This window comes from Schistocerca piceifrons, chromosome 6 (assembly GCF_021461385.2).
Source record: "Schistocerca piceifrons isolate TAMUIC-IGC-003096 chromosome 6, iqSchPice1.1, whole genome shotgun sequence".
NCBI lineage: Eukaryota > Metazoa > Arthropoda > Insecta > Orthoptera > Acrididae > Schistocerca > Schistocerca piceifrons.
This window is the reverse complement of record NC_060143.1, coordinates 488,946,023-488,973,852: the sequence shown is the minus strand read 5'-3', so window position 1 is coordinate 488,973,852 and position 27,830 is coordinate 488,946,023. Positions and strand designations below refer to the sequence as shown.

Genomic DNA, 27,830 nt, shown 5'->3' with positions numbered 1-27,830 from the left:
CCAACAGGGTGAAACGGCACGCAATAAATACTACTATGAATTAAAAATTTCAGGGACAACCGTGACCTATGTGAAGAGCTTCATTGGGAGCTGCCGACGTGGACATCCTTTCCGCCGTTGAGTTCCTTGAGGATGTCCTCGAGAGGTCGTCCCTTGGTTTCCGGCAGCAAGCACCATCCGATGAGGGCGCAGGCCAAGCAGACAGCCGCGAAGAACCAGAAGGTGCCGTAGGCTCCCATGGACTGCGACATGGCTGGGTACAGTTTGCTCATGACGGCTGCGGTGCCGCTGCTCGTCGAGTACGTGATAATGGCAGCCAAACCTCTGATCCTTGGAGCCACCGTCTCAGAGACCACGACGTACGCCAGTGGGCTCAGTCCGACAGCATGCATCAGCACGTATATGGACAGGCAAGTGACTGGTAGCCATCCGACGGACGTCACGTCTACCTGCGTCTGCTGCTTTAGGTACAGGTAGACACCCAAAAGCGCAACCGAAGTACCGACGGCCCCGTTCGCGAGGAACAGCAGGGGTCGTCGACCAATCCGTTCTATCAACACTGTAGACAGCAGACCGCCAACAACCTGTGTCATCGAAAGAAACGAATTAATACTTCAGTTGGCGACAGAGAAACATATTTTGCACTTGCTCACCGTGAAATATTGAGGTGTAAGATATACAAAAGTTAACTTGTTCGATTACGTGCTGTATTTCCTGTAGCGTGTAGCGGGGATATTCCGCTCACTGGGCTAATCCGCCTGAAACAGGAAATGTTGGAACAGTGGGCTAGTTCCACACAGTCAAGGCCGTTTTGCCTGCAGTGTGCGCCAGTATCTTTGTGTCGCCGCATGTGCTTGTTATAGGGCCATTTACTGTTACAGTACTGACAGGACAGAAGAACAATCTTTAGAGGTACGCGCATTGTCATGGATTATTGCAGTACTTAAAGAACACAATCTAACAAATTGAGGTGTACCGTGCACAATAACGCGAAATTTTAAACTCCTTACATTGCTTGTGTAAGAATACAGGTTATCCACTGTGTCAACAAACATTGCTGGGGGATTTGGCGCGTCTTTTGAAATGACTGCACATGGGGCTATTTCCTCTCTGTCAAATTATTAGTTTTTACCTTTCAGATGGTCCGTACACACAAGCGTTTAAAGGTCTGAGGAAGAAATGAAACACTATAGGCGGAGACGTGAGTATGAAAGGAGCTGCTGCATTGTTCAAAATTCCTTATTCGACACTTAAAGATCCGGTAACTATTTCAAAATGTGATTCGGCAATGGCGGAACAGAAACCTCGTAGACCAGCTGGTCATCCGACGGTATTCAGCCCAGAAGAGGAGGATGATTTAAGTTCTGGGTTGAAAGACTTAGCTGCAAGGGGTTTGGCTGCACTCCTGAACAAATTTGAAGAGCTGCATCAACGTTTGCAGCGACGAATAACATTAAGCATCCCTGGGGCGTGGGACACATGATTGCAGATACAGACTGGTTTACTGGATTTATGAAGAGGCATAGTTATTTATCACTCAGGAAACCATAAGACTTGTCAAAAGCTAGAGCGAAGGAGATGAATATGCAGGCTGTAACTGCGTTTTTCGATGTATACCGGAATTTGTCCGAATAGACTGGAGTTTGTGGTAAGCCTCATCTCATCTTCAAAGTTCACGAGACAGGTCTGCCACTTAATAATAAAACCGCTCTGTCACAGCGGCCAGCCGTTTCTTCATTTGGCAGACTCAAGAGGGAACTTAATCAGATAGTCAATTTTGAGTCGAAATCAGTGAATTTTGTGGCGAAATCATTGTATTTCTCGTCGCAATCGGTCAGTTTTGTGCTGAAACCAGCTAAAACGGATGTTGTGACCAGATCATTAGTTTTGTACGTAAATCACCATATTTTGTGTTAAACCTTCTCGCCAACCGTTGAAAATCTACATCAAAGAATCAAATTCAGTTAATGCTTCGGTTTTAATCGCTACAAATGACACCAGATAGCTACCATGTCACATAACCTTTGCGTCTGAGGGCTCTTGCTTCATTCAATGTTTTATGTTGTACATGGGACATCGGAATTTTCCAAAGGGTTTCTAAGTGTAGCATCTGAGGAGTCCAACGCTATAAATATAGAGAATCGCAATTTGCGACAGACTGCAGAACGATTTAATGCCACTGACGTACACGTCATGTACAGTGTGTTAACTGTAAGACGGCAGAGTTGTGAGGGGAGTGCGTCGAGAGGAGGCGAGGAGAGAGGGGAGGTGAGAGCAGCCGTTGGGGGGGGGGGGGGGGGGCGGCAAGGCACGGCTACCAGTTGCAGTGCTGGCACTACAAATTGCGCGTCATGCTTACACGAAAGCAGACGAAAGGTTTGGAAGTAAAACTCGCGTTAACGAAACTAAAATCGTCATGTACATTAAAATCTATGTATATATATAAATGAATGTATGTTTGTTTACTATGCGCTCAGAAACCATTCATCCGATTGCAATGAAGCTTTGGTGAGTTGTTCTCGGAACGCCCGAAAAGAGTAATGCACAATGTTTCAACCTTTAGGTCACTGTAGCATGCGTAGCGCAATTGATTAGGCAAAGGCTTGTCATGCAGCCGACCTGGGTTCGATTCTCACTGCTCGCAATTTTATTTCATTCCCCGCAATGTTAAACTATTAACAATAAAATTTAACTATACGTAAACAGGTCATATAGTATAACGTAACTGTCAATCTCTATATATAAAAGTGAATGTATGTATGTCTGCCCTCTGTGCGTTCCCAAACCATTCATCCCAAACCATTCACCTGATTGCGATGAAATTTTGGTGATTTGTTCTCCGTACGCCCACGAAGGTACCTAGCCGAGAAAAAAGAAATAAGACACATTCTTGAGGAGATATGACGTCATAAACAATGAGATGCACCGCGGGAAAATACCCAGATTTATGCATCCAGTATTTGAGAATGAGAGCACTTAGCGACTAGCAACAAACGTTACATAAATTTCAAACCTTTACGAAAATTTTTCTCGCTGACACCCCCCACAAAATAACGAAAGGAAAAAAGGTTGTCGCTTACTACATTTTCTCAGTACATACCGTAAATCTGCCGCAGTAGGCATGACGTTTTAATGTATTATTTCGTTACTATTAACTCTAATCGCAACATATTTCGCATACAATATCCACATATATCAGTAAATGCGCCGGCAAATTTATGTCTCTTTACGACATATAATTCAGGAGATATGTCTTGGTAAACATCGAGATGCGTGACAAAGTGCCGCGTCAGACATAACGTTTTGTTCTATTATTTCTTCACAACTAACACTATTGTGTTGTACAAGGTAGCCATTGTCGTCTGCTTCGTTATTGTTTTGCGCTGTACTGTTCTGCGTGTTTTTATTGTGCAGTTGTGCTAAACATTATCAAAATGAGTGAAGAGGCAGTTGCTGGCCCATCTCGGGAGTCGCCATCAATCCCTACCGGTAGGCCTACGGTTAGAAGGAAACCAATATTACGTAGCGATGCTCGCAAAATTATATTGCGAGTGATTGAATGCTGCGAAAGGGAAAGGGAGCAGTCAGCTACGTAATGTTAGCAGCAGTCGAAATTGCGCGCCTACCGAAGCCTCCCGACGTTTACCGACTTCTACCGATTCAGGACTAGGGAGAGGTCTGCCATCTAAAAGTTTACACACTGTAAGGACCTCAAAGGCAAGAGAAATTAGTGCCTGTACAGAACCATACTGTCGTTTCCGCCTCGTTAATGTGTCGTTCTATAGCACTTGCAGTGAAATGATCGCTTATTAATGTCTATTACAATGAAAGTATTAGGAAAATGAGACGGAATACTGACAAAATGTGATAGTCCAGGCGTGAGTTTTTACATCTGCTGTCATTAAAATATAACATGAAGGACGTCGTGCAAGCTAAAGTTTGTTAACAATTCTTCCTGTTTTCCAGAGGTATGTAGCATCACATATTTACACAGTTTTTATTAAATGCGGCATAGAACTGACGTCCAGTAGCGTCCCAGCTGAGTCCCTCTCAAACGAATTTGGTGGCTGTGTCGATGTGGTTCCTTCAAAGAGTTCACTTCCGATTTATACAGTCTTCAATGCGACTGGCGTGTCTCAAATGATCTCTATAACCATGATGTAGACATTGGATGTTTCTAAATGACTTTTGAATAATTTCTTACAAATCCAGACGTGGCTCTTCAACAAGTGTGCTTGTGGAGGAAATGATTGACAGTCAGCGTCGAGAGGTGAGCAGTGAAATGGCTGTGCATACAAACTTTGAGAAATTCCACTAGTTTGCTAAGTTGTGAGACAGTAAAATGCATTCGACTGTAGTCAGACTTTGGAATATTTCCGAGGATCGTCGAACGTGGAATTATTCAAAGTCGTTGGGACTGCTAGGTCAGAACAACGAGCAATCAGTGATATCTGATATTGGTAGGCAAAGCTATGTTCCAAGTGGATGAAAACGTCGTTCGTCTCAGAAATGACGTGGTGACTCGTTAGCAGGTAACTGTTGACATATGCCACCATTATAGGAATGTGAGCGGTTGCCATACATCTCAGTAGAAAGGAATTTTTGGTTTTTAAGCCTTAGATCAGGCCAAAAAAATTATGATGTGAACACCAAAGTGCTATTGTCCTTTTGCGTGAAGCAAGTGAGGCTTTCTAAAACTATGCTAATAGTAACATTTCAGTGGAGGAATATTTAAATAATAGAGCACAGTCCTTTACGCTGCACATATATCTCAATATACATAAACGATTTAGCAGATAGGATCAGTTGTGCTATGGAACTGTTTGGCGATGACGCCTTTGCGTATAGGAAAGAAACATTAATGGAGAATCGTAAGGAGTTGTGGAAAACTGAGGACAAAATTTCCTCTGTATATAGTGTAAGATGATAACTTTAACCGTATTTAAAATTGTTATAATGAAGAGAAAGAACGTCATAGTATCTAATTCCAACATTAGTGATGAACGTCGTACAAGTAGGCAGGGAAATACTATCAAATGGACCTTAGTGCCTTATCAAGGAGGCATGAGAACAGATATGGAATTCAGATGAATGACACTAGGACCTTAACAGATCGACACAAACCTTCGTATAAAAGTGTAAGACAAATGCTTGGGAAACTTAAATGGGGTTACCTCAAAGAATGACTACTTAGTTCTTACGAAACCATATTACGTAAAGAGGTCTCAGGACAAGGATGTCGGAAAGATATTACCTGTAAGAGTGACTACATCTTCTCAAAACGATACAGCTGTACACAGTATAGTGCATACAAAATGGCAATTGTATAGTTTTTCTAATTTCAGCGGTATGGTACAGCTTTATGTAGAAACCTCTCAAAAGCAGCTGTTATCAATGCGCGTCTCACTGCCCAACGCAATGTACACAGGGACAACAGCGTTTGGGGTATTAACGGTATGATGCAGATTTTATACTAACGTCTCGAACAAGAACTGAACACTTTTTCATCCTGATATTTTGCAGTAACTGTCAATCAAGTGACTAGACAAGTATGCACATAGTGCTGGCAGAATCTCACAATTTCCGTCACTCAAACTCATCGCAACTAGGAAGCTGAAAACTACGCAAATATATTGGTTTGGTAAAGTAAGAAGTGATATGAAGAAAGGCCGGCCGAAGTGGCCGTGCGGTTAAAGGCGCTGCAGTCTGGAACCGCAAGACCGCTACGGTCGCAGGTTCGAATCCTGCCTCGGGCATGGATGTTTGTGATGTCCTTAGGTTAGTTAGGTTTAACTAGTTCTAAGTTCTAGGGGACTAATGACCTCAGCAGTTGAGTCCCATAGTGCTCAGAGCCATTTGATATGAAGAAAATCTCTTCTCTGGAGTGTAATTTCTGATTACCATTTAGACACAGATGTGGTTCCATAGACGTCAGTGGATCTGTTGTCATTATGGTTGTGTTAATAAGCAATAATACCAGACCGAACAGGTACCGAACTAGGGCAAATAGGAGATAAATCATCACAAATCTACTAAAGACATATGGTGATACTGCATCAAGTGTTACAGCAACATACATGCTTCTTCTACGCTGCCTGTGTTCAGCGCCGTTATCAGATAGTCACTTAGCTCACATGCCGTCCTTCACATTACATTGAGATGGCAGTAGAAGTAAAACCCTTGTAGGGGCTACCACAATTCGTCATTTTCTCGTCTTTCTTCCCTAGAATTTTATTGTAATATACATTAACAAGCTATCATATCACTGCAAGTGCTCTAGACTGACTTTTGGAGCATTAAACATAAAGTTACGATACTTCAGTGAGGGGGGAAACGACTATATGCTTCCGTACAAGCCCTAAATTTTTTTACCTTTGAGGATTTTTGAATTTCCTGTCGTATTATGCTTAGCAAAATTGCATTTCTTTACTTTTTTAATTTACTGCCATAATTTGTATCACCCGCCAATTTATGCATTCGGCAATTGGCCTGTGAAATGAGAGGTGTGGGGGAGGAGTAGGGGAGGAATGTGGTAACAGTACATAATTTATGATGTTATCAGAAATCTGGCAACAGGGCATCCTGTGTTAGGATGGTCCTAATCTCCTTCTCACAGAACATCCCGTATTTCTATTCCTCTATTTTCCTTTTTCAATTATCTATAGTTACTACGTCAGATTCACATCCATTCGGTTGCAGAGTCAAATGGTCTCAGCTTCAGACACAGGAATCGCTCTAATTTTATAATCAACTAGTATCCTGATAGACAGCTTGATAAAACTGTTTTTGTGTATTAGCTAGTCCTAACGTATCTGTCTTTTTGTCACGCTCTCTATTAGGAGATGACATTGAGTGCGAGTGTAAGAGGTACCCTCTAGTTATAACAGGAAACATTCATTATCTTGGCTATAGGGGCTGTGTTGGTGATACACCATCTTATTGTATTACTACGAGCGACACGCACTTCACTAAGTAGCAGAGAGGGCTGCACCAATTAGATTCATTTGTTACGGTATCCCATGAATAGTAGATGACAACTCCATTGTCACTTGTGATGTGTCGCTGTATGATTTCCAGTATGTTGTTGTTGTCCAGTATTGTTGTTCGTAATGTAGATCGTAATTCCAAACTAGACATCGCCAATATGTCGAACGTTGTTAAAGATGGACGAACAGACATACCACCGTACCTCTTTTATTTCTGTTGTGTCGCCAAGGAATAAAAGCAATACCTAGTCCAGCGACATGATAAAGAACTCTACTACTTTGGTGGTGAGTTTCGATTGTGCGTGTGGGTTTTGGAAACAGAACTACAGTGACTAACGTAGTATCCCGAATTACCTATGTATTTCAGCTGTTACAGGAAACATAGCATTGGCCGTGTTACAGACAGACTTCCTAGCCGAATACGTTAGGGAATATTAGAATCCTGCGAGTCCTTGTCGTTTTTCTTCTTATGCCACCTCTGTAGCATTTTAACGGTCTTTCCAGTATGACTCCTCCTTTATTTACTGTTAGTATGTTAATATACACTTACGAACAAATGTTTTAGAAATGGCAGGTATATTGGAGAAGCAGTGTGACGGTGAATGGGATACTTCGACGTGTCACATGACCCAGATGGCACAAGTCTTATACTGGGCATCTGCACAACAGCAGAATACAAAGTGAGCAAGACCCATTTGCCTGTGACCATATTGTGGGCTACCTACATGTGGGACACTGCTTCTCCGAGGTCGTGCAGACATTGGGATTTTCATGTCTTATCGTGTGACTGGTGTATTATTATTCGGCGGAAAACCGTAGCCGCCCGAGTCAAATGCTGTGAGCAAAAATATGTTATTACAGGAGACAAAAGTACGATGCACTAAATAACACACCATTACTCGGCAATAGTAATCATCGAAGAGTCTAAAAATCCGTAATCACTGTGCTAGCGATATACACACCACCTGCACCTCTAAGAGACGCAGGTCAGAGAGCGCGGAGGTTAGCATAAGCGTAGGAGCGCTGACATTCCAAACCTGAAGAATATAAAAATGTCACATAGGCTTATAAGTCACGTTAACGTACTGGTACATTACAGTGCCGTAGTACGAGTGGGTAAAGTCACATGAGGGGACACAAAGAGCTTGATAACAGGACGCCAGCCATACAAAACTTTCGTTATTTTCGTCTGAGTGGTGCTCTGATCAAATGTAAATATTGATACATACGCTCTCATCTACCTCCGTAAAACGGTCGAGGAACACACTCGCCGATAACACGCATCACTTATGTGCGTATAGAATCCCAATGGGCCTTCAACAAGAGAATGCACCACACTGTCGCTTCCCCTTTGTGTCAGAATAGTGAAGTACACTGCAACGCCTTAGTGTACGTGTATGGCCCAACAGCTCAGCTGTCCTCAAAAGACTGAGCCGAACTGGGACGCTATCGAACGTGTCTGTCTTGGACCTAGCTCCGACCAGTATCCTTGAACGGTGGCAGTGGTTGAGTAGTCATGGACCAGGGTCTCGCTGAGTCCATGCTACCACGCTTCTCCTCCGTCATCAGAGCGAAAATTGGTAAATAGACGTGTCAATTCCAGTTGATCATACGTACGTGCGTATTCGGCAAGGAAAACAACATTATGCATTAATGTTAATGCTTTACTTCGTCATGTGGTTGCCCTTCCCAGTGTCTGTGATGTTGCTGTATTGGAGTTCCAAATTTCAGTTGTCGAGATGCGATCTATGAATATCCACCTTTCGAGGACCAGTATTTTATGTTGAGGACATTGCAGTTGTCGAATGTCCAGGAGGCAGGCTCAGGTCAAGTGTCTAGTAATTAAGAGTCTCTGCCCAAAGTTTTTGGACTCCAGGGTGCAGCATTGTTACCACAAGTGCCTACTGTGACAGTAGAATAATGTTATTGAAATGAAAATATGTGAGGATTGGTATTCAAATGAATAATGGTCAGTGCTTTCGTACTGTCTCTGTGAGTTATTTCGTGAAGAGCAGGGCAATTATGACAATCACAAAACAATAACATGTTTTAATCGAACCGATGATAGTGCAGACGACTGTCATTATTCAAAAAATTTGTGTTGGTTATGGAATCTTGTAGACCTGAAATATCTGAAAATGTATTTCACTCATCATTATGGAAATATGCAAGAGAGGAATGATGAAGAATTTTAAACAATGATTTCTATCCAATAAAAGGTGAAATGCAAGTCGTCGATAGGAATACTGTAGCAGCTAAGAGTCGGATTAAGACCAAATACACTACTGGCCATTAAAATTGCTACACCACGAAGATGACGTGATACAGCCGCGAATTTAACCGACAGAAAGAAGATGCTGTGATATGCAAATAATTAGCTTTTCAGAGGATTCACGCAAGGTTGGCGCCGGTGACGACACCTACAACTTACTGACATGAGGAAAGTTTCCAACAGATTTCTCATACACAAACAGCAGTTGACCGGCGTTGTCTGGTGAAACGTTGTTGTGATGCCTCGTGTAAGGAGGAGAAATGCGTACCATCACGTTTCCGACTTTGATAAAGGTCGGATTGTAGCCTATCGCGGTTGCGGTTTATCGTATCGCGACATTGCTGCTCGCGACGGTCGAGATCGTATGACTGTTAGCAGAATATGGAATCGGTGGGTTCAGGAGGGTAATACCGAACGCCGTGCTGTGTCCCAACGACCTCGTATCCGTAGCAGTCGTCATGGCAGGTTTCTTATCTGCATGGCTGTAACGGATCGTGCAGCCACGTCTCGATCCCTGAGTGAACAGATGGGGACGTTTTCAAGCCAAAAACCATCTGCACGAACAGTTCGACGACGTTTGCAGCATTATGGACTATCAGCTCGGAGACCATGGCTGCGGTTACCCTTGACGTTGCATCACAGACAGGAGCGCCTGCGATTGTGTACTCAACGACGAACCTGGGTGCACGAATGGCAAAACGTCATTTTTTCGGATGAACCCAGGTTCTGTTTACAGCATCATCATGGTCGTGTCCGTGTTTGGCGACATCGCGGTGAACGAACATTGGAAGCGTGTATTGGTCATCGCCATACTGGCGTATCACCCGGCGTGATGGTATGGGGTGCCATTGGTTACACGTCCCGGTCACCTCTTGTTCGCACTGACGGCACTTTGAACAGTGAACGTTACATTTCAGGTGTGTTACGACCCGTGGTTGTAACCTTCATTCGATCGCTGCGAAACCCTACATTTCAGCAGGATAATGCTCGACCGCATGTTGCAGGTCCTGCACGGGCCTTTCTGGATACAGAAAATGTTCGACTGCTGCCCTGGCCAGCACATTCTCCAGATCTCTCACCAATTAAAAACGTCTGGTCAATGGTGGCTGAGCAACTGGCTCGTCACAATACGCCAGTCACTACTCTTGATGAACTGTGGTATCGTGTGTAAGCTGCATGGGCAACTGTACCTGTACACGCCATCCAAGCTCCGTTTGACTCAATGCCCAGGCGTATGAAGGCCGTTATTACGGCCAGAGGTGGTTGTTCTGGGTACTGATTTCTCAGGATCTATGCACCCAAATTGCGTGAAAATGTAATCACATGTCAGTTCTAGTATAATATTTGTCCAATGAATACCCGTTTATCATCTGCATTTCTTCTTGGTGTAGCAATTTTAATGGCCAGTAGAGTAGAGAAACGACAGTTGGGAAACTGTTGCCGATGATATCCTCATTCTTGTGATGAAAGACAGAGACGGACTACACCACACAGGTAGGGCGCTAACGAGGGTCTGCGATCGTACCTGCAGCGCACCCAGGACGATGGTGGCCACCTCTGGAGATACGGACCCCCCAGCCTCGTCGAAGATGAGGACCGCATAGTTGAGGACAGCGAAGGAGCCGCACAGCTGGACGTTGGCGCCGGCCACCAGGACTATGGCGAAGCCCAGCAGGCTGGCCCGACAGCGCAGCAGCTCGGCAAGCGAGGCAGCTCTGCCGACGCCGCCGCCGTAGCCCGCCTCGGCCGCGCCTCTGCCCAGAGACGCCTGTATGCGCTCCACCTCGCGATCCACCTGCCGCTCGGAGATCCCACGGCGCAGCCACCTCAGCGCCTGCGCACACCCGTGGCACGTAAAAGCAATCGTGCCGCTGATACCCGTAAGACTACACAATGTATCTCTACGACATACAGGAAAGTAAACGTACAAGGTCTAATCAAAAATAACGGGAACTTTTTTATTTCACCGGTATTGTAAAGCAATCGTGCCGCTGATACCCGTATGACTAAACAATGTATCTCTACGACATATAGACCGAGCGAGGTGGCGCAGTGGTTAGCACACTGGACTCGCATTCGGGAGGACGACGGTTCAAACCCGTCTCCGGCCATCCTGATTTAGGTTTTCCGTGATTTCCCTAAATCGCTTCAGGCAAATGCCGGGATGATTCCTTTGAAAGGGCACGGCCGATTTCCTTCCCCATCCTTCCCTCACCCGAGCTTGCGCTCCGTCTCTAATGACCTCGTTGTCGATGGGACGTTAAACACTAATCTCCTCCTCCTCTACGACATATAGGAAAGTAAACGTACAAGGTCTAATAAAAAATAACGGGAACTTTTTTATTTCGCCGGTATTGTAAACCCGATTTTCAATGTTTGGTACACATGTACCTGAGACGTGGGACTTAGGGAAAGCTGGAAAAGGTGTGGACGGGGCTTAATCAGTTACCGTTAGTTGCGCAGTAAACACATACAGTTTATTTAAGGAAATAATTTTTTTAAAAAATTTTTAAAAAAATATTTTTTTAAATATTTTTTTTTTGAATTGACGGCAACACAAGCTACACTTACGGCTGAAGGCCCTATTAAGAGAGAATTCAAAATTATTTGTCGGCTGAAGGCCACAAGTAGTACTTCAGAACAATTAACGGCTGAAGGCGTGAATCACAAATAAGGAAGAAAAATAGGGGTTTAACGTCCCGTCAACATCGAGGTTATTAGAGACGGAGCACACACGCAGAATGTTTCAAGGTTGGGTAAGGAAATCAGCCGTACCCTTTCAAGGGAACCGTCCCGTTATTTGCCTGGAGCGATTTAGGGAAATCACAGAAACCTAAATCTGGACGACCGGACTTGGATATAAAATGTCATCCTTCCGAATGCGAGTCTAGTGTGCTGACTTCTGCGCCCACTGGCTAAAAGATGAGATTGGTTGATAGGTCACATTCTGAGTCACCAAGGAATGGTCAGTTTGGCAAAGGCAGGAGGTGTGTGTGTGGGGAGGTGGAGGGTGGGGGGGGGGGGGGAGGGGGAATACAACTGTAGAGAGAGTCCAATGCTTGAATACAGTAAATGGATGTAGGTTGCAGTAGTTACGCAGAGATGAAAAGCCTCGCATAGGATAGACTGTCTCCGAGAGCTGCACCAGTCAGTCTTCGGAATGAACACTACAACGACGACTACCGCTCACACCTAACTGTTTTCAAATGGTTCAAATGGCTCTAAACACTATGGGAATTAACATCTGAGGTCATCAGTCCCCCTAGAACTTAGAACTACTTAAACCTACCTAACCTAAGGACATCACACACATCCATGCCGAGGCAGGATTCGAACTTGCGACCGTAGCAGTCGCGCGGTTCCGGACTAGTACCGCTCGGCCACCGCGGCCGGCAAAAAAAAAAAAATTGATTACAACACAAGCTACACTGACGGATGAAGGCCTTTAGAAGAATTCAAATTATTTGTCGGCTGAAGGCCATAGGCAATAGGAGTAATTTTAATAAAATATTATTTTTAAACAATTGACACAATCAGACCGATTAAAAAAAGGTAGTGATCCACAGACAGCGCTCCAAGGATCGACCTGAGAAGAGTCCCTACATCTGCGTAAGCGGCGAGACAGCCAGCCACGAGTTACGCTCACCTAACAGAATGGCAACTCAAACTAGGGATAGTTTAATCGCCGATCAATCCTCTTACCAAATCCACCTAACGTGTGATAACCAGTATAACGATGGCGTAATTCAGGCGAGGGCGAAGTGACAGACAGCACTGCGTTTGCAGAATCCGGCTTTTAAAACACCGAAAGGCAGAAGGCACCACTCCACAAACGCAGTACGCAGACAGCGTTAAAATAGCTGCTCATTCAAACACACTAGATACACACGGACCCGCGAAAACAGTTCCACCAACAACTCATACAGTGCTAACACAAGTCACTGTGAAACAACAAGCATGAACCACAAGTTGACACAAACACAGTGGGCCCAGAAGCGGTCGGAAGATCAAATACACATCGTCCGATGAGACGACCGACCGACCTACCGACCGAACGACCAACCAACGGTCGTCCCCGCTCAAGTCAGGCAAGGGAAATTAATCGTCGACTGACAGCTTATTGCTATGTTACTTCCACACACACACACACACACACACACACACACACACACACACACACACACACACAAATGAAGGCTGTACTGCTCGAATATAACGATCCATTCAACTGAAACTCGCCGAATCCGGACCTCGGCGTGGTAGTGAACTCTCGCGACCACACCCTTACATCGGGCAGCGCATGTATCGCCAGCTGCCCCGGCGAGTGCTGGCGCTGTGCGGATGTCACTGCCCCTTGACACACGACGGCCCGGGCACACTAGAGGTCGATCCAAAGATAGTACCACAGTAATTGCTATCAATAAGCGCTGCAGCTGCCACTGTCAGACAGACAAAGCGAGCGAACGTAGTGGCGCCAGTGACCAGTCTTAGTCGTCACAATCCGAATACAAGACGTCAAACTGTGAACGGCACAAACGCGAGCCGGACCACGGCTCAGCACCTGATGTATTTTTTCATTTGTACATTTTTCTATATTCAGTTTATTGACAGTCAACAATAGGTTATACTTGTTTTCAAGTATTCGGCGAATTTTTACTTACGAAAAAAATTGATCAAAGAATTTGCATTAAATCTTACTTGGTAAAGTGCAGCACAGCATTCGAAATGTTGACTGTGGCTTTGGCGAATCTACTGTGGTGTCACCGCCAGACACCACACTTGCTAGATGGTAGCTTTTAAATCGGCCGCGGTCCGTTAGTATACGTCGGACCCGCGTGTCGCCACTATCAGTGATTGCAGACCGAGCGCCGCCACACGGCAGGTCTAGAGAGACTTCCTAGCACTCGCAGTTGTACAGCCGACTTTGCTAGCGATGGTTCACTGACAAATTACGCTCTCATTTGCCGAGACGATAGTTAGCATAGCCTTCAGCTACGTCATTTGCTACGACCTAGCAAGGCGCCATTACTAGTTACTATTGATGCTGTAAAACATGTACCGTCAAGAGCGATGTTCTCCAATTATGGATTAAAGTTAAGTATTCCAGCAGCTACGTACGTTTTTAGTTAGTCTCATTTCCTTGACCTGTTCCAGACCTCACGCCAGCCTGCGTGAGCTAAAACGCGTGCCTTTCGGCTTCATCTCATAGTGGGTTGGCTCTCTTGCCAATCCACAACATCTACTATGACTAAGACAAGAGTTTACGGTTTCAGAGAGGCTGGAGAAGACGCTGGAAACGACAATCTGCCTGGACGGCCTAGCACACCAGCTGCTGATGGCAGTATGGAGGAAGTAAAGAAAGTGTCTCCGGAAAATCGCCGAATCACCATCAGCGGGGTTGCTGATAATGTAGACATACTCTTTGGCTCATGTCAAGGATTTTTTTTCGGATGGTTGGGGCATTAATCGTGTAGCAGCTCTGAAATTGTTGAGTTTCGACCAAGAACGGCGTCACATAGACATCGATTAGGGATTGCTGAATGAAGTCGACAACAATCCAGAACTTCTAAAGAAGGTTATAACAGGACACGAAACATATGTGTAGGGCTATGACGCAGAAACCAAGGCCAAATGGTTCCAACGGGAACTGCCTAAAGACCCAAGGCCGAAAAAACTTGGTTAATATCGATCACATGTGAAGGTTCGTCTTACTGTTTTCTTCGTTTACAAGGGATAGCTCGTCATGAGTTCTTGCCTTATGGTCTTATGGTCAATAAGGAACACTATCTGGACGTTATGCACCGTTTGCTGAAGAAATCCGAACAAAACGACCACAACTGCAGAAAAACACGTGTGGAAACTGCATCACCGTAATGCTTTCGCTCACACCTCAATGCTTGTTCGCCTATTTTTTGTCAAAATACGAAACCGTTATATTGCCTCACCCACCTTACTCGCTGGACATGACCTCTTGCGACTTCTTTCTATTCCAGAGGCTGAAGAGAACCATGAAAGGACATCGTTTTGCCACAATTGATGAGATAAAAACAGGATCGCTGAAGGAACTGCACACCATAAAAAAAGTGAGTTTCAGAATTTCTTCGAATATTGGAAAAAGTGCTTCCTCAGGTGTATTATATCTGAGAGGGATTACTTTGAAGAGGACAAAGTTGATGAATAAATAAATATTCTTTAAGAAACACAAAAATTCCTGTTACCTTTTGGTCACAACTCGTGCGTATAACCTGAAATCATGTTTTCATGAGTCCTTTTATTGTGTAGATCAACATGGAGTGAAATTCAGGTAGCGTATGTTGCATACTTTCCAATGACTATCTTTGCAATATTAGCTACATGTATTTCAGAAATTCATGCAGGTAGAAAGGTACGGCTTTCGGCATAGTTTTCACATACACACCTAAAGTTTTTGTTTTGTTTTTCGGATTTCCAGGTTAATTATTCACGAAAATGGCCACCCACTAGCAAAAGGCACACTTTGCTGAAGCACACCACTGTCACGCCCGACCATCGGACAGACAAAGAATCCAGAGGTGTCATATCAATCTGTCAAGCGTCTAGACTGTTACAACTACTACCCTGTTCACAGGATGCTACACACAACCTTATGCCTACAAGGGGCAGTTGCTGCATGCGCTTCAGCCCGACCAAAGCTCAAAGCATTTGCAGCTGAGATTCTTTGTGGCACCGAAGATGGCCGAGACTGTATGAAAAAGGAGACGTACAAGGATGAAGCTTGCTTTCATGTGTCCGCGAAGATAGTGTGAAGATCTGGGGCTCTGAGAACATCCACTTTAGTTCCGTAACTATGCTCGACACTCCGGAGGTTAACTTGCGGTGCGGTCTGATTCATAACCGTTTGCTAGGCAGAGGTGGCACAGCCTCGACTCCTTTCCAGAACATTTTGGAACAGATTGCATTTCGACAGTTGGAAGAAATGCAACCTGACGTCATGCTGCAATTGGATTGCGCTCCTTCTCACTGGGCCTCAGTCGTTACGAAGGCAGTGGGCGACACATTTCCAAGTCGCTGGACTGGTGAAGGAAGACCCATTTTCTGGCCTCGAAGACTTCCGGACAAAAGCCAATTAGATTTTTTTTCTTTGGGGCTTTGTGAAAGATCGTCTACGAGACGACGGTGCAGTATCTGCAGAAACTGCGAGCTCGCTTTAGAGCAGCAATCGAAAACGTTAATGAGGACATGCTAGGCCAGACAAAATGGTTCAAATGGCTCTTAGCACTATGGGACTCAACATCTTAGGTCATAAGTCCCCTAGAACTTAGAACTACTTAAACCTAACTAACCTAAGGACTTCACACACACACACGCCCATGTCCGAAGCAGGATTCGAACCTGCGACCGTAGCAGTCCCGCGGTTCCGGACTGCAGCGCCAGAACCGCACGGCCACCGCGGCCGGCTAGGCCAGACATGGGAGGAACTATCGCTTAGATATCCTGCGTGCTATAGATGGCGCGCACACTGAATCCTGTAAAAACTTAAGGCGTGTATGAACGTTGTGCCCAAATCACACCTTACAACCTATCTCCACATCTGAAACATTCGTGATCAGAACTCTAAAGATCATTTTGTAACACCCTGTATGTTTACTTTACTGTCAGACTTGTGATTCACTTGTTCGCATCTACGTCTACACTGTTACATTTAATTACATCTACATCGACATCCACATCTACATATATACTCCGCTAGCCGCCAAGCGGTGTGTGGCGGAGGACACAATTCGCGCCAAACTCGTAATTCCCCCGTCTGTTCCACTCGCGGATGGCGCGAGGGAAAAACGACTGTCTGAGCGCCTCAGTAAGAGCTCTAATTTCCCTTTTCTTCGAATGGTGACCACTGAAAGTTGGTGGTAATAATATATGCTCTACATCCTCGGCGAAGATCGGATTTCAGAATTTAGTGAGCAGCTTCTTCCGCTTAGCGCGCCGTCTATCTGAAAGTGTCTCTTACTTCAAACTTTCTATGAGATTTCTAACGCTCTCGCGGTGGCTGAATGTACCAGTTACGAATCTTGCCGCTCTTCTTTGGACCTTCTCAATATCTTGAATTAGACCCAACTGGTAAGGGACCCATGCAGACGAAAAATACTCTAAGGTTGGACGAACTAACGTATTGTAAGCTATTTCCTTTGTTGAAGGTCTGCATCGCTTCAGTATTCTACCAATACACCGCAATCTAGAGTTCGCCTTGCTCGTTACTTGTGAAATCTTATCATTCCATCTGAGATCATTTCGAATAGTCACATCCAGATACTTGACGGATGTTACCGCTTCCAAAGGTTGGGCATTTATTTTGTACTCGTACATTAATGGGGATTTTCGCCTTGTTATAAGCAGTAGGTTACACTTACTAATATTGAGAGATAGCTGCCAGTCATTACACCACGCATTTATTTTCTGCAAATCCTCATTGATTTGTTCACAATTTTTATGTGATACTGCTTTCCTGTAGACTACACCATCATCGGCAAACAGTCTAATGCCACTGTCAATACCATCAACCAGATCGTTTATGTGAATCGTAAAAACCTGCGGACGTATTACAGTGCCCTGGGGCACACCTGAAGTTGCGCTTGTTTCTGTTGAAGTCATCCCGTTCAGGACGACATACTGCTTCCTGTCTGTTAGAAAACTATCTATCCAACCACATATGTTATAAGACAGGCCGTAAGTGCGTCCTTTTTGGAGCAAGCGACAGTGCGGAACCGAGTCGAACGCCTTTCGCAAGTCGAGAAATGGGGCATCAACCTGGGAGCCGGTATCTAGAGCTTGTTGTATATCATGCACAAAGAGGGCCAGCTGTGTCTCGCATGACCGCTGTTTCCTAAAACCGTGCTGGTTTCTGCAGATGAGCTTCTCAGGATCTAGAAAGGTCAATATGTCTGGAAACAAAATATGTTCCGTGATTCTACAACAAATCGATGTCAGTGAAATTGGCCGATAACTATGTGCATCCGATTTTCCACCCTTTTTATAGATTGATATGGCCTGGGTCCCGCGCGACTGCTACGGTCGCAGGTTCGAATCCTGCCTCGGGCATGGATGTGTGTGATGTCCTTAGGTTAGTTAGGTTTAAGTAGTTCTAAGTTCTAGGGGACTGATGACCACAGATGTTAAGTCCCATAGTGCTCAGAGCCATTTGAACCATTTGGCCTGGGCCTTCTTCCAGTCCCGTGGAACTTTCCGCCGTTCCAATGATATCTGATAGATGATGGATAAGAAAGGTAATTAACTGACAAGTTTACGATTTAAATACATTTGTACTAACTAAGAAAATATTTCGTAGTGAAGTCAGTGTCGGGTCGCTAAGACACATTCACATAAAAATGTTTCGTCTGCCGACCCGTGTTTACTGGAACATTCGCGCTTCTGTTATTATTTTGACTCGTGTCAGTTAGCGTTACTAAACATACTAAACATAATAAACCTGCATAGCATGTCAGAACAATTCTCTCCTCCCGCCCCCTTCTATCCAGTTTCTTTATGCGACTGCGGGTGAGGCGAAGAAAAGAGGCCCTAATTTATTTAACTTTCCTGTAATGCCTGCTATATGGGGCGTACATATTAATGCATCGTTCTTCCGCTGATGAATGAGACGTGTACTTATTTGCAGCATATTCTGTGTGTGTCGTAGTCCAATCGTGGGCGAGCGTGGTTTTCTGAGCAACTTTCTTCTTGGGTGCACTACACTTCCTTTAGATCGAGGATAGGAACCCGTGTCTTGGGTGAACAACACTTCCTTAAGATTTTCAGATAAATGTATGTGTGACAAACGCCTTTGTAAAACAGTTAGGTGCGAGCGGTAGTCGTTGTTGTAGTCTCCATTCCGAAGACTGACTGGTGCAGCTCTCGGAGACAGTCTATCCTTTGCAAGGCTTTTCATCTCTGCGTAACTGCTGCAACCTACATCCATTTATTGTATTCAAGCATGAGACTCACTCTACAGTTTTATCCCCTCTCCCTGCCCCCTCCCCCAGCCACACACACGCCTCCTGCCTTTGCCAAACTGACCATTCCTTGGTGCCTCAGAATGTGACCTATCAACCAATCTCCTCTTTTAGCCAGGTGGCGCACAAGTTAGCACACTCGACCTGCATTCGGAAGGATGACAGTTTATTTCCATGTCCGGTCATCCAGAGTTAGGTTTCTGTGATTTCCCTAAATCGCTCCAGGCAAATGACGGGACGGTTCCCTTGAAAGGGTACGGCTGATTTCCTTTGCCACCCTTTCCGTCTCTGATGAACTCGATGTCGACGGGACGTTAAACCCTAATTTTGCTTCCTCACATCTTTTAACCAAGTTGTGCCACAAATTTCTTTTTCCCGCAGTTCATTCAGTATCTGATCATTAGTTCTTCGCTACCCATCAGCTCGCTACCTATCTAATTTTCCACGATGTTCTGTAGCACCACATTCGAAAAGCTTCTGTTCTCTTACTGTGTGAACTGCGTTTCGTCCACGTTTCGCTTTTGCACAACGATATTCTCCGTACAAACAACTTCAGAAAATACTTCTTAACAGAAATGATAATTAAATAGACACCCTAGCTGCAAGCAGGCGTTGATACACTTCATTGGGGACATGTTGAAAATGTGTGCCCCGACCGTGACTCGAACCCGGGATCTCCTTCTTACATGGCAGACGCTCTATCCATCTGAGCCACCGCTGGCACAGAGGATAGTGCGTCTGCAGGGACTTACCCCTTGCACGCTCCCCGTGAGATCCACAGACGCACTATCCACTGTGCCAGCGGTGGCTCAGATGGATAGAGCGTCTGCCATGTAAGCAGGAGATCCCGGGTTCGAGTCCCGGTCGGGGCACACATTTTCAACATGTCCCCAATGAAGTGTATCAACGCCTGCTTGCAGCTAGAGTGTCTATTTAATTATCATTTCATTTCTAGCAAAGCTGCATGGTCATCCACGGTAACTGTTCTTTCGGGAACAGATACTACCGTCATATATACTTCTTAACACTTAAATTTATAAATTACTTGTCCAGCATATGGAGCAGTCTGACACAGATTCCCCAAGTGAAGTATTGGTTAGCAATCAAACGCACCAGTTGCGTTTATATTTCTGTTTTAGTTGCCACGTACGGTTTCCCTTGTTTCCTCTACTGATTGCTAAATGTACACATTGAATAATACCAGGGAGAGGTATAGCCGTGTCGCACTCCGTTTTCAAGCACTGCTGCCCTTTCGTGCCCTACGTCTCTTATAACTCCTGACAGGTTTCTATACAACTTGTGCATAACTTAGAAAAAATGGTTCAAATGGCTCTGAGCATTATGGGACTTAACTTCTGAGGTAACTAGTCCCCTAGAACTACTTAAAACTTAAGTAACCTATGGACATCACACACATCCATGCCCGAGGCAGGATTCGAACCTGCGACCGTATCGGTCGCGCGGTTCCAGACTGAAGCGCCTAGAACCGCTCGGCCACCAGTGGCCGGCCATAACTTAGACTTCCTGTATTTTACCCTTGCTACCTTCACAATTTCAAAGAGAGTATTCCAGTCAAAATTGCCAAAATCTGTTCCTGAATCTACAAATACTGCCATAAAATTGTAATTAGCACCTCGTAACTAAAAAGTCTTTTGTATCTCATTGCTGGTATACGCCTGCAGTCCAAGCGCGCCCTCAAATCCTCGCGCCACAATCCTTACAGCTATTACCTTTCTGGCCTGGTGATGTCGGCGAACGTGCATCAGTCTGTGCGGTGTCTCTGGCATGAACGCGAAACAGAAGACGAAAGTGAGGACCGGAGCGAGGTTCAGGTAGAGGACGACGTCGTAAGGGAGGTAGGCGCCCACAACGAAGGCGCACAGCGAGCCACAGTTGCAGAACAGCGGCAGCAGGGAACCGAGTGCTCCGCGTACCTTGTCCGTCGTCGTCTCGCTGACGTACAGCGTCGCCATCACCATGGTGCCAGCCGACTGCACGCCGACAAGCACTCTGCAAAGCCAAGTAGAGTGGCGACATTCCCTTGAGCGTCAGATTGAGGAGCAACAGCTAGGTAGCATTTACACGTACTAAAAATTTTTATTTAAATAAAAATAAATTCTTAATGTATCATGTTAGTAAATAGGATCAAATGGTATACAATAATTTCTTCTAACAGGATACAGATTCCTATCCCTACAAGTCCTTACCTATCCCGATACAGATAGTCCTTTGTCATTGTGAATTTTTAATAGGTATGAAAATACTTGTAAGATTTAGAATGATAAACGTGGTACACATGCAATGCATAATTCGTTACTCATGAATAAATAGTTTCCTTCCTTGCTATTACATTACTTTCTAATTGATGCATGTGTATTTCACGTCTTTACTATCATCTTCTCCTCCCCCACCTGCCTCCTCTCTGACCATAACACCATTTCCATTATATCCTTCTCCCCTTTCTCTCCCTCTCTGGCTAATTTCTCTCCCCTTGACTCTCTATCCACCTCTTCCTACCCACTCTCTCAGTCCATATCCTCTCCCACTCTCTCTGTCCATCTTCTCCTTCCCCTATCTACTTTCTCCTCCCCTGTCCATCTCCTTCCACTCTCTCTCCATACATATCCTTCTCCCATATCTGTGCATCTCTTCCTCCCATTTTATGACCATCCTCTCCCTGCCACTATCCATCTCCTCCTGCCCCCCTCTCTGCTCAGCTGGGCCCATCCGCACATATACCCCCTGGAATGCATTCTGATACTGACTGCACAAGACACCAGTTGTGCATAGCAGCCTAGATGCCAACTGTTGCCAAACTCTTTCACCCCACCCCTTTCCTTTCTGAACAGACATGCAAGAAAGTGAGTTAATACTGCGTAGTCCTCCAGCTCTGAATTATATCTAAAATTTCAAGTCGCTAGCTCTATGCAAAGTTATTTGAAAATCAATTGCAAAATTTGTACTGGACAAACTGACAGGCAGACAAGAAAGCGACCAAATAAAAACGTGGGAGATACTAATTACATCCAAGAGACATCGTCGCCCCTATTGTCGATAATGCCCCTCCCCATTTGGCGAAGAGCCACAAGTTTATATAGTTATGCCATATCCTTCTGAAGACACCCATTGTTGATTAGATGCTGTAGGGCGACCAAACAGTGGGGCTGTTAATGGACACATTTCATGCAGTTGCATGTATTCCTGTCTTGCAACAACCTCTTCATCTCCGAGTAGCTCTTCAGTTATTTGTTGGGTGTACTCCAATCTTAGTCTACACCTGCAGGTTTTAGCCTCTTCAGTGTCCTCGAGCACCATGTAAATCATGACGCCTTAGCATTTGTCCATAGTCGTGTTCCTACCTCTTGTCAATGTTTTTCCAAATGTTTCTCTGCTCACCGAATTTGCAGAGGACCCTCTCATTTGTTATCAATCCACCCACTAGGCTTCTCATGACCAGGAATGCCTGTGCTATCCGGCTTTTTATGTCCTTGTTCCGTCAATCATCGGTTATTTTACTTCCGAGATAGGAGAACTCCATAACGAAGTCTACTTCGTGATTGCCAGTTTTGATGTTAAGTTTCTTGCTAGTATCATCGTGCTACTGCTCATTACTTTTGTATTATTTCAGTATTCTGTACTCACTAGACAGTTCATTCCATTCAACAGATCCTTTAATTATTCTTTGTTTTCGCTCATGGTATCAATGTCATCAACGAATGTTATTGTTGACATCCTTTCACATTCGACTTTAATCCCACTGTTGAACATTTATTTCATTTCCATAATTGTTTTTTCAATGTGTAGATTGAACAGTAGGGGGGAAATATTGCGTCCCTGATTCGTGCTCTTTTTCAGTGTGAGACCTTCATTCATCCTTCAGTCTTGTTCCTTTTTGGTTCTTGTACATATTGTATATTATCCATCTTTCCCTATACCTTACTCCCTTTTTTTAGAATTCTGAACATTTTGCACCGTTTTATATTGTTGATTGCTTTTTCTAGGTCAATAAACATACAACCATGTCCAGATCTTTCGTAAATATTCCATGACTGAACGCAACGTCAGAACTGCCCGAGTAGAGCCTTTACCTTTCTTGAAGCTATACTGCTTTTCATTGAATAGATCCTCAATTTCAACAATGCTCTGATGTGACAAAAGTGGTGAAATACCTCCTAATATGGTGTCGGATCTCCATTTGTCCAGCATCGTGCAACAGTTCGAAGTGGCGTGGAATCAACAAGTCGCTGGAAGTCCCCTGCAGAAACAATGAGCCATACTGCCTCTATAGACGTCCAGAATTGCGAAAGTGCTGTCGGTGCATGATATTGTGCATGAACTGACATCTTGATTGATGTTCGATAGGCTTCAGGTCGGACGATCTGGATGACCGAATCATTCACTTAAACAATCCAGAATTTCCTCAAACCAGTCGCCTCGTGACACGACATCCTTCTTTGGGAAGTATCCGAAGATAACGATTTCCAGTAAATGATCGATTAAGTAGGACCAGAGGACCCAGTCCATTGAATGTAAACACTGCTCACACCATTATTGAGCCATCACGAGCTTGCACAGTGCCTTGTTGACAACTTGGGTCCACGGCTTCGTAGGATCTGCGCCACACTTGAACCCTACCCTCAGCTCTTACCTACTGAAATGAGATTCATCTGACTAGAGCACAGTTTTCCAGTCGACCGATATGGTCACGAGACCAGGAAAGGCGCTGCAGGGGGCGATGTCGTGCTGTTATCAAAGGGACCTGCGTCGATCGTCTGCTGCATATCCCATTAACGCCAAATTTCGTCCCACTGTCCTAACGGGTAGGTTCATCGTACGTCCCACATTGGTTCCTGTGGTTACTTCAGGTAGTGTTGCTTGTCGGTTAGCACTGACAACTCTATGGAAACGTCACTGGTCTCGTTCGGTAATGGAAAGCCGTCAGCCACTGCGTTGTGCTTAGTAGGAGGTAATGCCTTAAATGTGATATTGTAGGCACACTCTTGACACTTTGGACCTCGAAATATTGAATTCCATAAATTTTCCGAAATGGAGTGTTCCATGGCTCTAGCTCGAACTTTCATTCCGTGTTCAAAGTCTGTTAATTCCCGTCGTGTGGCCATAAATACTTGAGTACAAATAACAATTGGTTCAAATGGCTATGGGAACTATGGGACTTAACATCTGAGGTCATCAGTCCCCTAGAACTTAGAACTACTTAAACCTAACTAACCTAAGGACATCACACACATCCATGCCCGAGGCAGGATTCGAACCTGCGACCTTAGCAGTCGCGCGGTTCCGGACTGAAGCGCCTAGAACCGCTCGGCCACCATGACCGGCTACAAATAACACCTCCGCTAGTGCATTGTCCTTTTGTACCTTGTGTACGCCATCTGTGTAAGTGCAAATCGCTATCCTATTACTTTTGCCACCTCATTGTGTAATGAAAAAGGGTAGATTGATATTCACCGTAAAAATGATACGTCAAGTTGCACACAGACACAACGAGAATACTGGTACACATTGATCTTTTGGGACAGAGCCTTCTTCAGAAAGGAAGAGAAACACACACACACACAAATTCACCCAAGCGAGCACACCTCACGCATACATGACCGCTATCTCCCCCTGCTCTAGCCAGGGTGGCCGGAGATAACGGTAATGTGTGCATAACGTGTGCTTGCTTGTGTGAATTTGTGTGTTTCTTTTTCCTTCTGAAGTAGTTTTGGCCGAAAGCTCAATGTGTAACAGTCTTTTTGTTCTGTGTGCGTGCAACTCAATGAGTCATTTTTACAGTGAATACCACTCTACTCTTTTCATAACATTGCTGATACTCCAACCTTGACTTTCCATTGTTAGAGCTTCCATTTCTTTCTTTACTTTTCTGTTTATTATTTTGTTGCCGTAAATGCTGTTGTAAATAATTTTGTGGTAGCTGAACATTATCGGATGATCGGAACAAATATTTCATAACAATTCATTTTACCACAAGATCTTAACAGTTCTGATTATGACCCTATACAAATTCTCAAGTCCGTTTTCAACTTTTCTCGGTAACTTCGAGAAGATGCAACGTTTGCCCCCATAGATTTACCTAAAACCCATTTTACCTTGACGGATGCCTATAAATAGAGCGTTGTATACATTATGGATATCAGTTATTAGATCTGGAAATGAAATAGTATCACTGTTGTTGTTGTTGTGGTCTTCAGTCCAGAGACTGGTTTGATGCAGCTCTCCACGGTACTCTATCCTGTGGAAGCTGCTTCATCTCCCAGTACGTACTGCAGCCTACATCCTTCTGAATCTGTTTAGCGTACTCATCTCTTGGTCTCCCTCTACGATTTTTACCCTCCACGCTGCCCTCCAATACTAAATTAGTGATCCCTAGATGTCTCAGAACATTTCCTACCAACCGATCCCTTCTTCTAATCAAGTTGTGCCACAAACTCCTCCCCAGTTCTATTCAATACCTCCTCATTAGTTATGCGATCTACCCATCTAATCTTCAGCATTATTCTGTAGTACCACATTTCGAAAGCTTCTATTCTCTTTTTGTCCAAGCTATTTATAGTCCATGTTTCACTTCCATACACGGCTACACTCCATACAAATACTTTCAGAAACGACTTCCTGACACACAAATCTATACTCGATGTTAACAAATTTCTCTTCTTCAGAAATGCTTTCCTTGCCATTGCCAGTCTACATTTTATATCCTCTCTACTTCGACCATCATCAGTTATTTTGCTCCCCAAATAGCAAAACTTCTTTACTACTTTAAGTGTCTCATTTCCTAATCTAATTCCCTCAGCATCACCCGACTTAATTCGACTACATTCCATTATCGTCGTTTTGCTTTTGTTGATGTTCATCTTATATCCTCCTTTCAAGACACTGTCCATTCCGTTTAACTGCTCTTCCAAGTCCTTTGCTGTCTCTGACAGAATTACAATGTCATCGTATGACTGAACATCTGTAAGTCGAGAATGTTCCTTACCTGGCGACGTAGAGGGCAACGACAGAGGTCGACATCATCAGGATGATCCACGAGACAAGTGCAGGTGTTATGGTCAGGTAGCCGAGCATTTTGCGGCCGACATGGCCGCCGAGACCGGCGAACACGGGCACGAAGGCGCAGCTGGCTACCGCCATCAGCGCCACCAGCCACGAGCCCTGCTCCACCGTCAGCGGCTGGTCGGCCAGGCCGCTCTCTGCAGACAGCAGCTGCGGCAGCGCCATCGCGGGCCACGCCGTAGCCGAGCCCAGCGAGAACGTGTTCAGGTTCACTGTGCACGCAGGCGCACACCAGTGTCATTGTTAAGGGCCCCCACTAATAATGTAGACTCGCAAAACCACAACTCCCACTGATACATTTACACTGTCTGATAAAAGCGTCCAAACACATGGAATGCGAAATTGACCACTAAATTTTACAAGATGAGGATAGGCCAGTGGAAGAGGGGGGGAGGGGGGGGGGGAGAAGAGCCGTGTTGTCAGCAGAGATGCAGTAACAGTAGAATGGATCTGTGAGGAGGCCCCGGTGACATTGAATGAAGACTGGATTTCACCTAAGTAACAAATCCTTTCTAACGTATTACTTACTATCTTTACGACGTTTCTCATCGAGCCATGTACGTTGTATCGCATTTCTAGCTGCTTCTCCCACACAAATAATGATAAAAATTCAGAAATTCAGGGTAGTCACCAACCCTTCTCCAGCATAAGTGTAGAATAGTGCCTTTCTATCCAATGACGATGGGCCGACAATGGTATCCACAGGAGATGAGCTACCAGCGCCCCTTCGTCTACATCAGAGAGGGAATATTAACCAATGACTATGGCCCACCAATGGTAGCCATATGAATTTTAACCAAAACTATCACTTCTCCAGCATGAACGCGTGAAAACTCCCCCTTTATAAGAGGACGCGACACTCGTCTCTGACAGTGTTCTAGCAGTAGCGGACAGCAGAAGATCCTGAGGAAGATCCCAGCAGAGGAGTCGAAACGTAGATCATTTTAGAAGAAACATGACGCGGCCTAATAACGCAGAAGATTTTAACTTCACGTTCCTAAAAATTTAGAGAGAAACGGAGCTGGAAAATTATTAGTTTAATTACTTTAATAATTTAATTACAAGTAAGCAAATTGCTTTAAGTAGCCAGATAAATAGCTCCCCATGTCGTGCATGAAGCAACTTGATTAATTCAGGATTGGAAATCGGAGTAAGTGGGTAAGATCAACACCACAGAATTTATCTTTCACGTAGATTATTTATTGTATCTAAGTATTTTGTTGCACATCCAAACTACACATAACAGGTGCCTGACTAGAAATATTTAAGTAAGAATTACGTGAGAAGGTAACAGAGAACAATTTAACTACAGCAAGAAGAAACACACAAAACGGGGGTGGGAGACAATGATACTATCATCTCCTTTGCATTCATACCATAAAAATAGCTCAGAGAGATTCGCATTACGATTCTACGCATACACTATTCTGGACAGAGGTTTAACCAATGCACGAGGTTATGCGATAATTATTCAATATACTAACTGCGTTTGCTGCTTGCAAACGGCCG

The 27,830-nt window shown here is 44.6% G+C and overlaps 1 protein-coding gene and 1 non-coding gene across 2 annotated transcripts; one reads left to right on the top strand and one right to left on the bottom strand.

The window, feature by feature from the left end:
- Positions 1-80: 80 nt before the first annotated feature.
- Positions 81-26,486, bottom strand: LOC124803410 (facilitated trehalose transporter Tret1-like). Its single transcript, XM_047264594.1, has 4 exons — positions 26,245-26,486; positions 20,975-21,254; positions 10,784-11,092; positions 81-584 (listed from the first exon to the last, which is right to left on the bottom strand). Exons 1-4 carry the CDS (start codon positions 26,484-26,486, stop codon positions 81-83), a joined length of 1,335 nt encoding a protein of 444 aa, XP_047120550.1.
- Positions 20,042-20,116, top strand: Trnat-ugu. The gene has a single exon. It is a non-coding gene; the product is annotated as a tRNA-Thr (tRNA).
- Positions 26,487-27,830: the final 1,344 nt, after the last annotated feature.

Bases quoted from the DNA above. Each gene is read 5' to 3' on its own strand.
- LOC124803410 (XM_047264594.1), bottom strand. From the start codon at position 26,486: ATGGCGCTGCCGCAGCTGCTGTCTGCAGAGAGCGGCCTGGCCGACCAG. The intron at 21,255-26,244 runs GTAAGGAACATT...TTGGCTTTGCAG, and splicing joins GTTGCCCTCTACGTCGCCAG to AGTGCTTGTCGGCGTGCAGT. The intron at 11,093-20,974 runs GTAATAGCTGTA...GGGTGTGCGCAG, and splicing joins GACATCACCAGGCCAGAAAG to GCGCTGAGGTGGCTGCGCCG.